At 47.9% G+C, this 13,797-nt stretch overlaps 1 protein-coding gene across 1 annotated transcript; it reads left to right on the forward strand.

The window, feature by feature from the left end:
• The first annotated feature begins 1,393 nt into the window (after window positions 1-1,393).
• On the forward strand, window positions 1,394-12,678 carry LOC138098345 (transmembrane protein 45B-like). Its single transcript, XM_068994838.1, has 6 exons — window positions 1,394-1,792; window positions 7,820-8,021; window positions 8,519-8,731; window positions 9,741-9,925; window positions 10,849-10,994; window positions 11,667-12,678. The coding sequence occupies exons 2-6, from the start codon at window positions 7,838-7,840 to the stop codon at window positions 11,782-11,784; spliced, it is 846 nt and encodes a 281-aa protein (XP_068850939.1). The 5' UTR covers window positions 1,394-1,792; window positions 7,820-7,837; the 3' UTR covers window positions 11,785-12,678.
• Window positions 12,679-13,797: the final 1,119 nt, after the last annotated feature.

Genomic DNA, 13,797 nt, shown 5'->3' on the forward strand with positions numbered 1-13,797 from the left:
CAGGTTTTGGTGTGTCCTATCAGGAAATGATTGTTCAGGACCATGTGGAAATGAGACATTCTGCTAGGGCTCTGCATAGCCCCAGCTCAGGGATGGTCTTTACTACAATAAATACACCCAGAGAGGTTATTTGTTTCCTTAGAGTAAGATCCACCCCCCTTACACACCCCGTGAGTTCTGCAAATATTTGAAGGTGCAAATTTCCTGGTAGCCAAGAAACACCAACATGACTCGGCAGAGCTTTGGGTGGGAACAAATTCCCAGTTCAGAGTCAGGTTTAACTGAAGGTTTGGTTTTTAGCTGAACTCAGCCTTTCTTATGTAACAGATACAGCAGTTTCATGACCCATGACCAAGACTTTTCCATGGCATTTTTTGGGGTCTCATTTGCATTTTTGGACATCCCTTGGGGTTTTCTTCATAAACTTGTAGCAACTCCCCAGCTTAAATAATTCTTCATTTTTCCCAGGCCCTCCATCTCACCAGTTGTTTTCCTTCCATTTATTCCTCAGCCTCAGTTTTGGGGGTATTTTTCTGGGGGTAAATCTTTCTATGTGCCTGGAGCAGGGTGATTTATTCCAGGGCTTGTGGGACACAAATGTCATCAGGCTTCTGGGACATTTGTGAAACAATTTCATGAAGAGAGAAGAAATACCTGCAGCTTGGCTTTTGCCTCTGGAAAATGTGAATCATCCCACCTGAAAAACCCGGAGGATTTAGGCATCCAGCACCACCACTGATAAAGGAGAGGATGACTGTGAGATGCTTCCTCCCTTCCAGCAGCACTTACCTCTCTGGGAGGTGAGAAAGGATGGATTAATTGATAAATATTTATTATTTAAGAACCCATCTGTTTAAACAACATTGTGGGACCAGGAGAGGGAATAGATTTTATGTCAATAAATCAATATGATAATATAATAATAAAAGAAAAAGGGGATTGCCAGACAGCTTTTCTAACCCTCAAGTCATTTATAAATCAGGGTGGATATATTTAAAACATTAAAATCTGGCTTTCTTACTACAAATTCCCTGTGGCAGGTGTAGTTGCTCTCAGTGCTGTAAGTAGCTGCACTGCTCCCTAAAAGTGAGTAAAACCCAGGGCTGGAGCACAGAAGGCCCTGTCAGAGCTTCCTTTACAAATAGCCATAATAATGCTTCCCTCCCTCCCGAGGGTGTCATGAGGGTTAATTATTTAACATTTGTGAAGCACTTGCAGGACTGGAGATGAAAGTGGAAAGTACTATTAAGGATAAACTCAGTTTTATAGGAGGCCTGGCCAGAAAATTGCATTTGGAGTTGAAATATGGGTTATGAGTGGGGATGCTAGGAGGGGCATCCATCAAACCTGGGAAGCATGGAAAATGAAGTGCTTTGGAGGAATTAATCCAGTTAATAATTAATGCAGTGTTTCGGGGATGAGGGGTGCTGGGGTAATGCCCACACAGCTCCCCTGTATCCCACAGCTCCCTTGTGTCCCACCCTGCATGAGGAGGGTAATGGGGAGCTCTGATAGAAGGAAATTTAATCATTGCACAAAATCCGAGAAAATTAAGATTTAGGGGGGAAAAGCCTTGAGACAGCCAGAATTCAGCAAATCACAGATGACTTTTGTGGAAGAAAACTGCAAATTAAAGCACCTGGTGTGCCCAGGAGTGGGGGTTTCTGTGTCCGGGGTCACCTTTCCCTCCCAGCTGCGGTTCGGGAGGCAGGGAGGAGGCCGGTGAGGCAGGTGCCACAGGCAGGGGAGGAGCACAGATCACCTGGGAGCAGCACCGGGATCACCAGCACAGGTAAGGCTCTGCTGCCAGGGCTGGCACGGGAAGGGGGTTCTGCTGGGAAGGGGAGGGAGGAGGTCACCCCACACCATGGGATGGGAAGGAACCCCCTGCCTGCCCTTTAGGGACCCCTCAGTTTGGCATCCAAACTCCATAGGGAGGGAAGCTCCCCTTAGGAAAGCAAATCTGGGAGAGATTTAGGTGTCCTCAGCCCACCGGGGTGTCCCCCTGCTCTGGGGTCCCCGTGGAGGGGCTCAGGGGGGGTTGGATGCTGTCCCTGCTGGGCTGGGAGGCGATGGGACAGCCCAGCAAACCCACAGCAACTTTTTTCCAAGGAGGAAGTTGAAAAATAAACAAGATATGGGGGGCCCAAAAGCAGGCAGAGGTGAGAGCAGGGCAGCCTGGGGGCAGCAGGGCCCCAAAACCCCCTGGCCACTCTGCAAGGGCCCTTGCTGGCTCCCTGCTCCACTCCCAGCCAAATTAAATGCAAACCCTCTACCTCACAGCTAAACCGAAATTACTGCTGCGTGCACTGAACCAAAAACTCCCTCCCCACCTTCCTCTGCCCACAGAAATGCCTGGAAAAGTCCCTTCTAGTGCCTAAAGCTGCAGAGACTGGAATCATAGAACCCCAGAACGGTTTGGGTTGGAAGGGACCTTAAAGCTCATCTCGTGCCACATCCCTTGCTGCCACCTTTCCTTCAGGGGAAGGGTTTTTTCCTTCTTTCTTCCATTCTTCCTACCAGCTCGTCACTGAAAACTACTGACCCCTCACCTTGGAAGTGCAGGGTGCAATGGCCAAGGCTCCAGGTGCTCCAGGAGGGGGATGCTGGGGACCACAGCTCTGTGGTACCCAGGAACAAGCTGTGATACTCAGCAGGCTGAGGGTTATGTGGTTTTTTGGGTATATATTGCAATGAAATTGGTTTTAATTCTTTGTCTTGGATAGCTTTCCTTGAGGGGTGTTGAAGACACACAGTGCTTAACCTGTACCACAATCTGGGGCTATTGGGACAAATTGAGGACAAACATTCTTCTCCTTTTTGGAAAATGCCCAGGGAAGTTGTGGAATCCAGCAAAGTTGTGGCTTTCCCACCCCTGGAAGAGTTCAAGGCCAGGTTGGACGGGGCTTGGAGCAACCTGGTCTAGTGCCCGTTCTGAGCCCCTGTAATTAGGCTTTGGCTAATTTATTTTATTTCTCAGCTCTCTTTGCTGGGATGTAGTTTCTTGCTGCTTCCCTGATGGTAGGGCTCAGAGCAAGGACAGGGACGGAGGATTCAAACCAGGGGCTTATAAAACAGGAGGCAAAAGGAGGCAGCATAAGGAAGAGGAAGCAGAGAGCAGTATAATTCCATCACTAGCTTCTACATCTCTCTCTCCCTCAGCGTCTCTTTCCAGGTGGATCCATTGTGTCTATTAAATAGACCTCTAGTCCAGTATCCTGAATTTAAAGCTTTCATCCCTGTTTGAACTTTCAAGTTGAACTTTCCCATTCCAGGAGGATGGATTATCTCGGTTTGTGTTCTCTGTCTGTAGCTGCTGTACGAGCTCCTGCAGTACCTGATGGTCCTTCAGATACTTCCTGGCAACTGAGCCTAGTTTCCAATGATGATGATAATTTTTTAACTTAAGTCCAAACCCCTTGAGGATCCTTTAGAGGCAGAAAAGTTGCCTTCCTGCTTTTGCAGACACAGCTGAGCTCACCAGTATGAGGAAGATGATTGCTCAGTGTCACTGTTAACACTCCCTGGTGCAGACAGAGACAGAGGGAAAAGAGAACCTGACAATAATGGGATGAAAGGGTTCAGAGTGGGGTTTTAGCCTGACATTAATGCATTAGGGATCCAGCTCCTGCGGGAGCTAATGGAAGTGCTGCTATGATTAGAAGTGCCTCTGCAGACAAATAAGACAATGCTGGTAATGAGTGAGGCAACGCAGGCTGCAGGAGAGCTTATCACTGTCAGTGATGCCTCTCCTGATACCTTTTGGGTGTGTCCTGCCATCTCTCTGTGCTCAGAGGCAGAGATATCTCACCCCTGTGTCTAGACCACTGCCATCCCCATCAGGTGCCAGATTTGGGCTGTGTGGTTGTGTTGTATTCAGGGATAGGCACAGAGGATGTGCAGGATGGGGAAGGGGCTGACTGAGGATGGTTTTTTGAGCACAGCACCTCAGCTGCTGCTGGTCTGTAGGTCTGGGTTTGATGTGCTCCTGCAGTTGAAGATTCAATATGAGAGCCCCTCTGGAAGGCTGGAAATAGCTTCATTCCCAGATACACATCTCAGTGGCATTCCTCAGCTCAGCCTGAGCTTAGCCTGGGTGGTTTTTTTGCAAGCCAAGACATTTCTCCTCTTCCCTGAGTCAGCCATTCCCTGGGGACCATCCCTGTCACCCACAGATGCTCTGAGAGTCGAGCACAGGTCCCACGGTGAGCAAACCAGCTCTGGTGTGTCTGAACTGCCTGATCCACAGAGGTTGAAGGGCAAAGTTAATTGTAGGGGTGATGGCTGTGGCCTCTTCCCACTGGTGAACTTTAGACTGTAATTTCCAAGCTGGGGAAAACGGAAGTGATGCCCTGACTGATACATTATCAGCGGACTTGAAAAAAAAAAACAACAAAACAAAAAACCTCAGGAAAGCAAATGAGACATTTGGAATAGTAAAATGTCCCAGGTTTTAGCTGAAAATAGAATTTGTGGCTGCCAGGGTAGTGTGAGAGGAGGAGGTGAAAGCCTAATTTGGCTCCTTACCATCCTCCAGATGCCTCCCCAGGTGGTGGGTGCATTAGCTATAAACCAAGAAAAACCAGCTCCTCTGGGAGGTGATAAGAGCAGATGAAACAGTAAATCATTAAGCAGACACAGCGTAGAGCACCATAATAAACAGGGGGCAAAGAGCACTAATGACAAGCCAGCAGAGACACGGAGGTGTTGCCAAACGTGCAGGCTGGGTGGTGGGGGAAGGGACAAAGTCAGGCTCAGCAGGGATGTCCTGGGATGGCGGCTGTGGCCACCAGCACCCACTGGACGTTCAGCTTGTTCTCTTCCCTGCTGGCTGTGAGCATGTCTCACTTCCTTTGGAGCTATAGGGATAAACAAGAGCTGTATGCCCCAGGGCACAAACATAACTGTGGTTGGTTTTTTCCCCTGTGCTTACCCATTGCATGTTTTCAGAGGAGGAAGAGAAGCAGGAGAAATAGTTTTGCTGGTCACGTGTAGATGCTAAGAGAAGGTGGCAGAGAAATTTTCCTATTTTCACAGCCGCCTGTGAAAGTCTCCTTTCTCACTCTAACCAGCTGGGAAAGCACTCTGTGTTTTTGTAAACTATCTCACAGGTGCACAAGCTGTTTGTGACTTTGTTTCCACACCGGGAAAAATATTTTGAAAATGGATGTTATGCCGTTCAGCCAATCCCTCTGGGAGGCAGAGGGTCAAGCACCCAATGGTGTTATGCCACCCTTGCAAATATAGCTATAAAAGCTGAATTATAACATTAAATAGAGCCCTTCTCTGGACTTTGAACTCGATCCTGAATCCGTGTCATTCTTTGCGCTGTCTTGGTACAACAGCGACAGTCATGTGCCATATGCTCCTTGCTATCAGGCAGGAATGGAGACCAGGAACCCCAAAAGAGTCCCCATCACCCCCTGAGCTCAGGCCAGATCACATAAGCACTGTAAAGTGGCTGTGCATACCCCCTTTAGCTGATCTTTCTATTGGGATTGATCAGTATAATCTTCAGGTCCTCCCAGTGTGACTGCATCGATCTCAGGTGGGAAACCAGCAGGCCCCACTTGATATCAGCCATCAGTTACATATTTGACTGTATATTGCTGTGGTTGTGTTATAATTATAGCATCAATATGGCATGATATGGCTGCAATCCTTCTTGCTGTGGTATTCTTGCATGGGTTTGGTTCTGCTTCCAGTTATTACCCTGATGTTATCCCATTCTTCCTTGTACGTAATCCAAATTTCCCCTCTTTCCATTTAAAGCCATTATCCCCATTTCATGTCTATGATGAGATTCTCTACTCACCCAGAAAATAGAGATTTTTCAGCCCTCTCCATGGCTTGGGAATGCTGCTCCCTGAATCACAGGGAAACAGGTGGATGCTCCCATTCCCCAATTGCCCCTTTCAAAGGACTACAGAGATGATTGTATTAACCCACTGGACTGTGCCAGCCCTGCTGGTAAACAGCATCTTGCTTTGATTTTCTGTTTAATTACCCAATGCACCCACTGTCAATAAATCTTTCCTTTTAAGTCATGAAATAAGGCAGAACCTTGCAGTGCTAACAGCGACCTGCAAAGCTGCCAGCCCCTACCATACCCTTGCCATGCACAGCTTTTCCACTCTTGGATTAAACCCCCCCAAACTCATCTTCATGACCCCACTGGAGTAGCTCAGAGATGCTTGGTGAAGGCAGGAATGGAGACCAGCCTGGTGGCACTGCAGGGACATCGGCCCCATGTGCTGCCATGTGTGGCTGCAGGCACCGGGGTGATGTTTGCACATGGAGCCAATGTTTGCTCAGCTCGAGCTGCTGGATTAGCTGTTTGGTTAAACCAGCTCAGATCAGGCAGGTTGGTTGCAGGGATTTAGGAGATTAGTTCTAACCCAGTGGATTTTCCTGCTCGGGGACAGATTCCTCTGGGAGATGGTATCTGCACCAGCCGTGGACTTCAAGGGATGAAACAAAGTGTCCCTGGGACAAACCAACCTGAAATCAGATATTAATAAAGCCAAAGAAACAACTCCCTCTCTCCAAGGCTGACAGCAACAACTCATGTTTAACCCCACATGCAAATCATCCCTTGTGCAACAGCAGAATAAGAACATTTTTGGTTTATATTTTCAGCAAGTGGGGACTGAAGCCCAAAATGCTGCTGGGGAAGGTGGTTTCAGGATAATCAGGGCATCTGGGATGGGGAGGTCAGATCCAGCTCCAAACCATGCAACTCCTGCTATGTGGAGGGACAGCATCCACTCCACAAGGGAGATGGTTTCTGCCCAGCATTAAGTGTGGGCACAGCGTTCAGTTGGCACAGAGAAGTTACTAAACAGAGAAGGAAGTCCTGGGCACCAGCAGCACAGCCTTTGTTATCAATTAAAACATTCCTAATTGCCCAGCCTGCCACCCCTTCACATCAAGGCAGCCCTCAAACATATGGTCGAGCCCACATGAAAGAGCTGATCAGTTCTCAACCTAATTAAGCAAACAGCACACAGGAGCTGGCTGGGTTTAATTGCTGTAATTCTCCCAGGAAATGGGTCCCCCAGCATCCTGCAAACCGTGCATGTGTGCACTCCAGCACAGAGGCTCCAGCAGCTTGGTGCAAATCCTGGTTTAGGGATGCTCAGGAGAGGGAAGAAGGAGTGTGAGCAGATCAGGATGCAGGGAACGACTTGGTTTGTTTGCCCGAACCCACAATGTTTTGTTTCTGGCAGCTTTTGGGGTATTTTTGAAGGTATATTTTTAACAAAATGCTTTGCTTTGTGGAATAGATGCAGGGTATTTTTCACCTCTTCCATGGCCTGAAATAATTCCAGAGATTTTAAAAAATTTTGGACTTTGCACACCACTTCCATGGCTGTTCAAGGAGCTAAAGAAACACACTGGTGTTTACCCCTAGACATTCCTGTTTTCCCTATGTATTATCTCTCCTACCTGGTCCCCAAAAGCCCACCCTGCCCTGGTCTGCTGCAGGTCCTTATGCTCATACTTGCAGGAAAGCAAGAAAAGCAGAACCCACTGCTGGGAGGGATCCTTGGAATTAAAGGTTCAGGCTAGGATGTGTCAGAAATTGCAGCAGATTTGGGGCCTTTTTGAAACAACTGTAGCTTTTTTTGACATTTCCTAATCTTGGGGCAAGGACCTCAGAGAGGTCCCAGGTGTTCCCAATGCTCCTTCCTATTCCCATGTCCTTGGTCAAGCCTTCTCCAGTTCTCCCTGAAAGGGAAATCCTATTTTTTTTCCAGTGTTATGCCAAATAACTTGTGTAAATTAAATAATGACATTGTTTTTCTTTGCCTTGTAGTCAGAGAAGGTTGACAGGATGGCGAATTTTAAGGGTCACGCACTTCCAGGCAGCTTCTTCCTGCTCTTTGGGCTCTGGTGGTCTGTGAAATACCCACTGCAATATCTCAGCCAGAAAGTAAATAAGAAATCCTACAGGACTTCTTGTTTCCAGCGTGTGGATGCCATTGAAGGGGGAATCAAAATCTTCTTTTCTCTAGTAGGTAAGGGTTATATTTCACTTGCTATGCCAGTATTCACCTAGCCTGCAGTGATGACTGTACAGGAGCCCTGACTCCAGAGAAACTGGTCTAGATGTGGAAGGACCAGAGAATCTTTAAGGCTGGAAAAGACCTCTGAGATCATTAAATCCAACCATTAACCACTGCCAGGTCCCCCACTAAACCATGAACCTGACACCACATCTACATGTTTTTGAACACTTCCAAGTATAGTGATCCCAGCACTCGCCTGGGCAGCCTGGATGCATCCTTGATGTCCATCTTGCCTTGATCCCTGGTATAGTTTGATGTGGAAAAGCAAGTCTCATACCCCTTCCCAAAGCTGAGCTGCCATTAAACACAGGCCTGATTTTTCCATCCAGTCTTTTCTCCCAAATGCAAACTGACCAGCTCCTGCTTCAGAACCCCCAGCAGCAAGGAGTGGTCTCAGCCATTGCAAATAAACTCCCAGAAACTCCCTGCTCTTGGGTGTCCTGCAGGGATGCTGGCGGAGCAGTTTGTCCCAGATGGCCCCCACTTGCACCTGTACAGCGGGGAGAGGCGTGACTGGGTGAAGCTGATGAACTGGCAGCACACCACCATGTACCTCTTCTACGGCCTCTCCGGGGTGGTGGATGTCCTCACCTACATCTCCCAGGCGGTGCCGCGGGGTCTGGATCGCCTCATGTTGGCCGTGGCCGTGTTCGTTGAAGGTTGGTCGAAGGTGGGGCTTAATTTGGGGAGGGATATTGGGGACCAAGTCAGAGAAGGACTAAAATTTGCCTGACTGAGATATTGCTCCAGATGCCTCTGGGGATAAGACACATTGTAGGGGATGTATTACGGCAGGCTGGGATGGAATGAGATGGGAAATACAGTCACGGATAGATTCAGGTTTGGGATCTCTGGGGCAAAGCAGCAGAATGAGGTTCCTTGTAATGATAAACAGCCAGTGGACTCTGCATTCCTCTGCCATCCACAGGCTGTTCTGCCCCACGTTTCCCCCGAGAGCCATTAATTGCACTGCAGGCAGCATCAGCCTCATCTGCTTGTGTGGCACGTGGCAATTTGAAGTGATTTATTCTGGCTTCAGCACATCACGAATATCATTCTGTCCTCAGGCTGCCTTGCAAGTCGCCAGCCGGGATTCCAGACCCCTCTTGGATCATAGACTCATAGAAAGACATGGCTTGGAAGGAAGCTTAAAGATCATCTAGTTCCAACCCCCTGCCATGGGAAAAGAAGGTCATGTTTATATGGCAACCTCCTTAATGAAGGCACAGCTCCTGTTACTTTCCCTTTCCCGATCACAGCAGTTTTTGAGGCAGCAGCAGGGGCAGCTCCACATGCACAGTTTGGCATGTAAGGAAATCTATCATTTACAGCTCCCAAAATGGGGTGAAGTTCAGCAATAAGAAAGAAGGACACGGCAGAAGCCTGGCTAGAAGGGAGGGGTTGTCTGAAGAGGTGATGGCACAGACATGGGAAGAAAACTACCCTGTCCTTGGTCCCTGCATTGCTCAGATCCTTCTGCCCCAAGGCTGGGTATCTCATCCTTCCAGGATGCTGGGATGCCAGGAGGCCTAGGGGATGTTTCTGTGTGGAGTCCCTTCTTTTTGTGGTGGCCTGTCTCAGTTTGCCATCCAGGCAGGTGATTGCTCGACTCAGTGGCCATGGCTGTCGTTGTGAATGCTGCTCTGAGCAGGGCTTGTGCTTTGGCAGGTTGTCTCTTCTATTACCACGTCCTTCACCGCCCCATGTTGGACCAGCACATCCACTCCCTGCTGCTCATCACCATCTTTGCTGGGGCTGGCAGCATCCTGCTGGAGGTTTTCCTGCGTGACAACATTGTCCTGGAGATGTTCCGAGCCAGCATCACCATCGTCCAGGGAACGTGGTTCTGGCAGGTCAGTTCTGCCTCCCCAGAGCAACAAAGCAAAGGGAGAAGAGGAGAAGGAGTCATGCGTCATGTATCAATCACACATCTCCCAAGGATTATTTTGCCAGGCTCACTTCATAAATAGCTCATAACCCAGAATGAAAATTTACTTATCACAGGTCATCTCTGATGGCTGCTCCTGCTGCAAGAGCCGTTTGTCTTGGCTTATTGCTCCTCCAGGGGGAAGAGTGAAAGCAAGTGAGCAACATTTTGCAGTATGTAACGACCAAGTACTAATTGCTTAATGTGTCTAATGCACCCTGCAGCCCTCCCTCTGGTTTAGTGGAAAGATACAAACCTCACCAGCAATAAAACAGCTGAGTTAAAATACAGCCAGCTGCTTGCTTTGGTAGGAGTTGGAGAAGCAAAGAAATCAGTTGGAGATAATTGCTCTTAAAACTAAGCTTTCAAAGAAAACCCCAAACTAACAAAAAAAAGAAACAAAAACCAACCAACCAAAACCAAACAAAAAACCAAACAAAAAAACCACCCCCAAAGCAAACCTCTTTCCCTTCTCTTTTTCAAGGCTGCACTAGCTCAAACCAGCCTTTATTCAGAGGTTAAAAACTGGGCTGAGCTTGTAAAATACTAAATCTGGAGTTTTTAAAGAATGCTTGGAGTTTGGAATGCTGAGGGACAATTGTGTCTGGATATTGAACAGAAAAAGAAATATCTTGGGCACAGATTGGCTTTGTGTGGCCTCTCATTGCAAGGATGGACTTCACTCTCTCAGCAAAAACCTCTGTCCTGGTCAGGGCTCAAGTTCCTTGGTTACAACATGAATAAAGGTAATTCACTGTGAGGGTGGTGACTCTCTGGCACAGGTGGTTTAAACCATTCTGGGATTCTATAACTTTTTTCCCAACATTATAAACTTCTTGTTCCACCCAGATTGGTGTTGTGCTGTTCCAGCCATGGGGAGGTCCAATGTGGGATGAGAACAACCACAGCAACATCATGTTCCTCACAATGTGCTTCTTCTGGCACTGGGCAGCCGCTGTGGCCATCCTGGCTGTGAACTACACCCTCACTTACTGGTACGGCTGGGACGGGGCTGGGACAGGAACTGGGGCAGGGCTGGGGTGGGCAGGCAGGGCGGGGTGCCCTGCAGTGACACAGATGTAGCCCAGCCCTTGCTGCAGTACAAAGTCACAGCTGAATAAGCAGTCCCGAGCTGCTGCAGGTTTCAGGGCACAGTATTTGTTGAGTGCACAGAATGCAAAACAGTGTCAGTGAGAGACACGGGCATTTAATGGGGAGAAGTCAAACAGCTGAGTCCCTAGAGGTGCTCCTGGAAGTCACACTGCTTGTTTTCCTCTGCACTGAGTGCTGAAGTCAAACTTCAGTTTGATAGAGACATCAAAGTGTTACCAGGACCCCCTGACACTTTGTCCCCTGCCTCACAAGGACTTAAGAGCAGTTGAGGGTCACTGAATTATTAGAGGTACAGAACCCAAAACATTACCAGCCCCCAGTTTGGCTTTTCCAAGGGGGTGGGAGGATTATCCCACTTTTAGGGATGCTCTGAGGGATGCTGTGTGAGCTACAGAATGGAGAGTTCAGTCCATGGCATCAAATAGATTTTATGCAGAACAAAGACCACTCAATCCCCCATCAACAGCATTTTAGGACCTCTAGAATGAGGGTTCTGGTGAGTGGCATTAGGCTGGGGATTTTTCTAATAATGATTTATTGCTCCTGTGTTACAGCTGTCTCCATAGGTTCAGAAGAGGCAGTGGAGAGCCCTACATCAGCCTGGGGGTCCGGCAGCAGAACTGTGACAGCAGCTCCCAGGCTGCCTTCTTGAATGGATCTGATGAAGAGTGAAGAGGGTGCAAACTCCTGCTCCAAACACACGAACAGTCCTTTTTCCAGAAGAAAGAAATCTAATGAAATATTTATGTTTTGGAAGAGTGAGAAGTGCCCCTCGGTGCTGCTGGGAGGAAGGCTGAGCACGCAGGGGTGGCTGCCCTCCATCCATACCTGAGTATCTCTGGCTTGGACGCGGGCACAGCTTGAAGTGATTTTTAGCAGCAAAAGGAAGCATGGAAATTCAACATGACAAGATTGCTTCATCCTATGGGCTCCCCTGTGTGATCCCACAGGGATGGAGGGCATCCTTTGGCCAGCTGACTTTTCCAAGAGCCTCAAGGCTTTGACCTGCTGTGACTGAAGTCAGGGACATCTCCAGGCTGAGGTCATGCATCTCTGGAGCAAGGCATCACCCCAAGGAGAAGGAGTAAGAGAGTGTTGAATGTGAGATTATGGCAATTTTTGCAGTGCCAGGGCTTGGTTGCACACAATACAATATTATTACTGAAGTTTTGAACTAAAGAGGGGTTTTGTTAATCGTTTTCATGTTCACTTAAAGGCTGAGTGAATAAATGTGAAATAAAAATCTTTGCTGAGCTGATATCCTTAAATTTAAGACTGATAAATTATAGAGTGTGTAATAATAGCTTAGAAAAATCCATCCCTCAGACCTGCAAAGCCTGAAGGACTGTAAGATACATAGCTAAGCAGCAGGGATTCATGAAATGTCCCAGTTTTCCATTGAAAATAAACCCCCTCAGCTTGGAAAGCAAGATGAAACAAGCACATGGTTTGTTTTTAGGCTGCCTTTGCTAGCTAATTTCTTGCAAAAAGTGACTGGAAATGTCACCTCCTAGACAGGAGGAAAATATGCTAGTGGTGAGTAAGGGGATTAAAAAAAATTATATTTTTATATATATATATATAAAAATAAATAAAATAACCACCAGCACGAAGTAAATTACAATTGTTCATGTCTCAAACCCCAGGGCTGGAAAGACGCTCTGCACTGAGATCTTCTCCCTCCTGTGTAGTGGGGGATGTATGGCAGGAGATTTTTGTGCTCATGTTCATGACTGCACAGAAAAGCAGCTCCTGGCAGGTCCAAGGGAAATCAAAGTTTGTGTTTTAACCCCTTTTCCCTTGTGCAAAGAGCCTGTCACAGACTGCAGAGACTATAGCCTGGATTGTATTGCTTATTAACAGTGCTGCGAAGACTAACTAGCTTCCCTTGATGCCAGCTTTCCTGTACCTCCACTGCTAAGCCGGTTTATTTTGCAGGGCTGGATACTGGGAGGTGCAAAGAGACTGGGCGTGATGAGAATGAAGCAGCAGAGCTGCATCTCCGTACATCCATCCCATAAACTCACGATTAGGTCTCATGAGTCGTAACCACTGAACATGAGGAGTATTTTGTAGGTATTTTTTTTTCTGCCGAGGCAGAACAGTTTTTCCAAACACCACAAATTCCTCTGGCTGCTGTGGGGAGACACAACCCATCCTGCAGATGCCACATGCTAATGGCAGAGAGCCCCCCGGGAGGAAGGGCACAAACCGGGCGAACGGGAATGCTGCAGGACAGGGATGGGCTCGTTGAAGAGCAAAAAGGCCTTTTGTGATGGTCTGGATTATTTCTGGTCTTCTCTGAATTATTTGCTTTTAGGAAGCAGCCCAAGCATCCCTATTTTCACCGAACAGCCAGGGGAGGGCAGCAGCTGCAGCTGGACCAGGAACGGATCCAAGCTGGATGCCGTCATCTTCCTCCTTCCCACCCCCAAAAGCCGGAGGTTTTTTCCATTCCAGGGCACACAAATGAGAGCTGACTTTGGTTTTTAAAAGCACTCCTTGCTTTTGGAAGTGGGATCGTGTTTATTTAACTCTTCACAGCTCTTAATCAAGTTGTTGTCTCCTTTCCCCCCTCCTTTCTTTGGCCCCTGTCACTGTATGGCCACAAAACACCTTTTCCCTCCACAGCACCCAGAGTCTGGAATAGTTTCTGTTTGCCTCATTAACTCCCTGCTCCTACAA

Source organism: Aphelocoma coerulescens, chromosome 24 (assembly GCF_041296385.1).
Source record: "Aphelocoma coerulescens isolate FSJ_1873_10779 chromosome 24, UR_Acoe_1.0, whole genome shotgun sequence".
Classification (NCBI taxonomy): Eukaryota; Metazoa; Chordata; class Aves; order Passeriformes; family Corvidae; genus Aphelocoma; species Aphelocoma coerulescens.

Excerpts from the sequence above, each read along its gene's own strand:
- LOC138098345 (XM_068994838.1), top strand. The coding sequence starts at position 7,838 with ATGGCGAATTTTAAGGGTCACGCACTTCCAGGCAGCTTCTTCCTGCTC. Across the intron at positions 8,732-9,740 it reads CGTGGCCGTGTTCGTTGAAG|GTTGTCTCTTCTATTACCAC; the intron begins GTTGGTCGAAGG and ends GTGCTTTGGCAG. Across the intron at positions 10,995-11,666 it reads AACTACACCCTCACTTACTG|CTGTCTCCATAGGTTCAGAA; the intron begins GTACGGCTGGGA and ends CCTGTGTTACAG.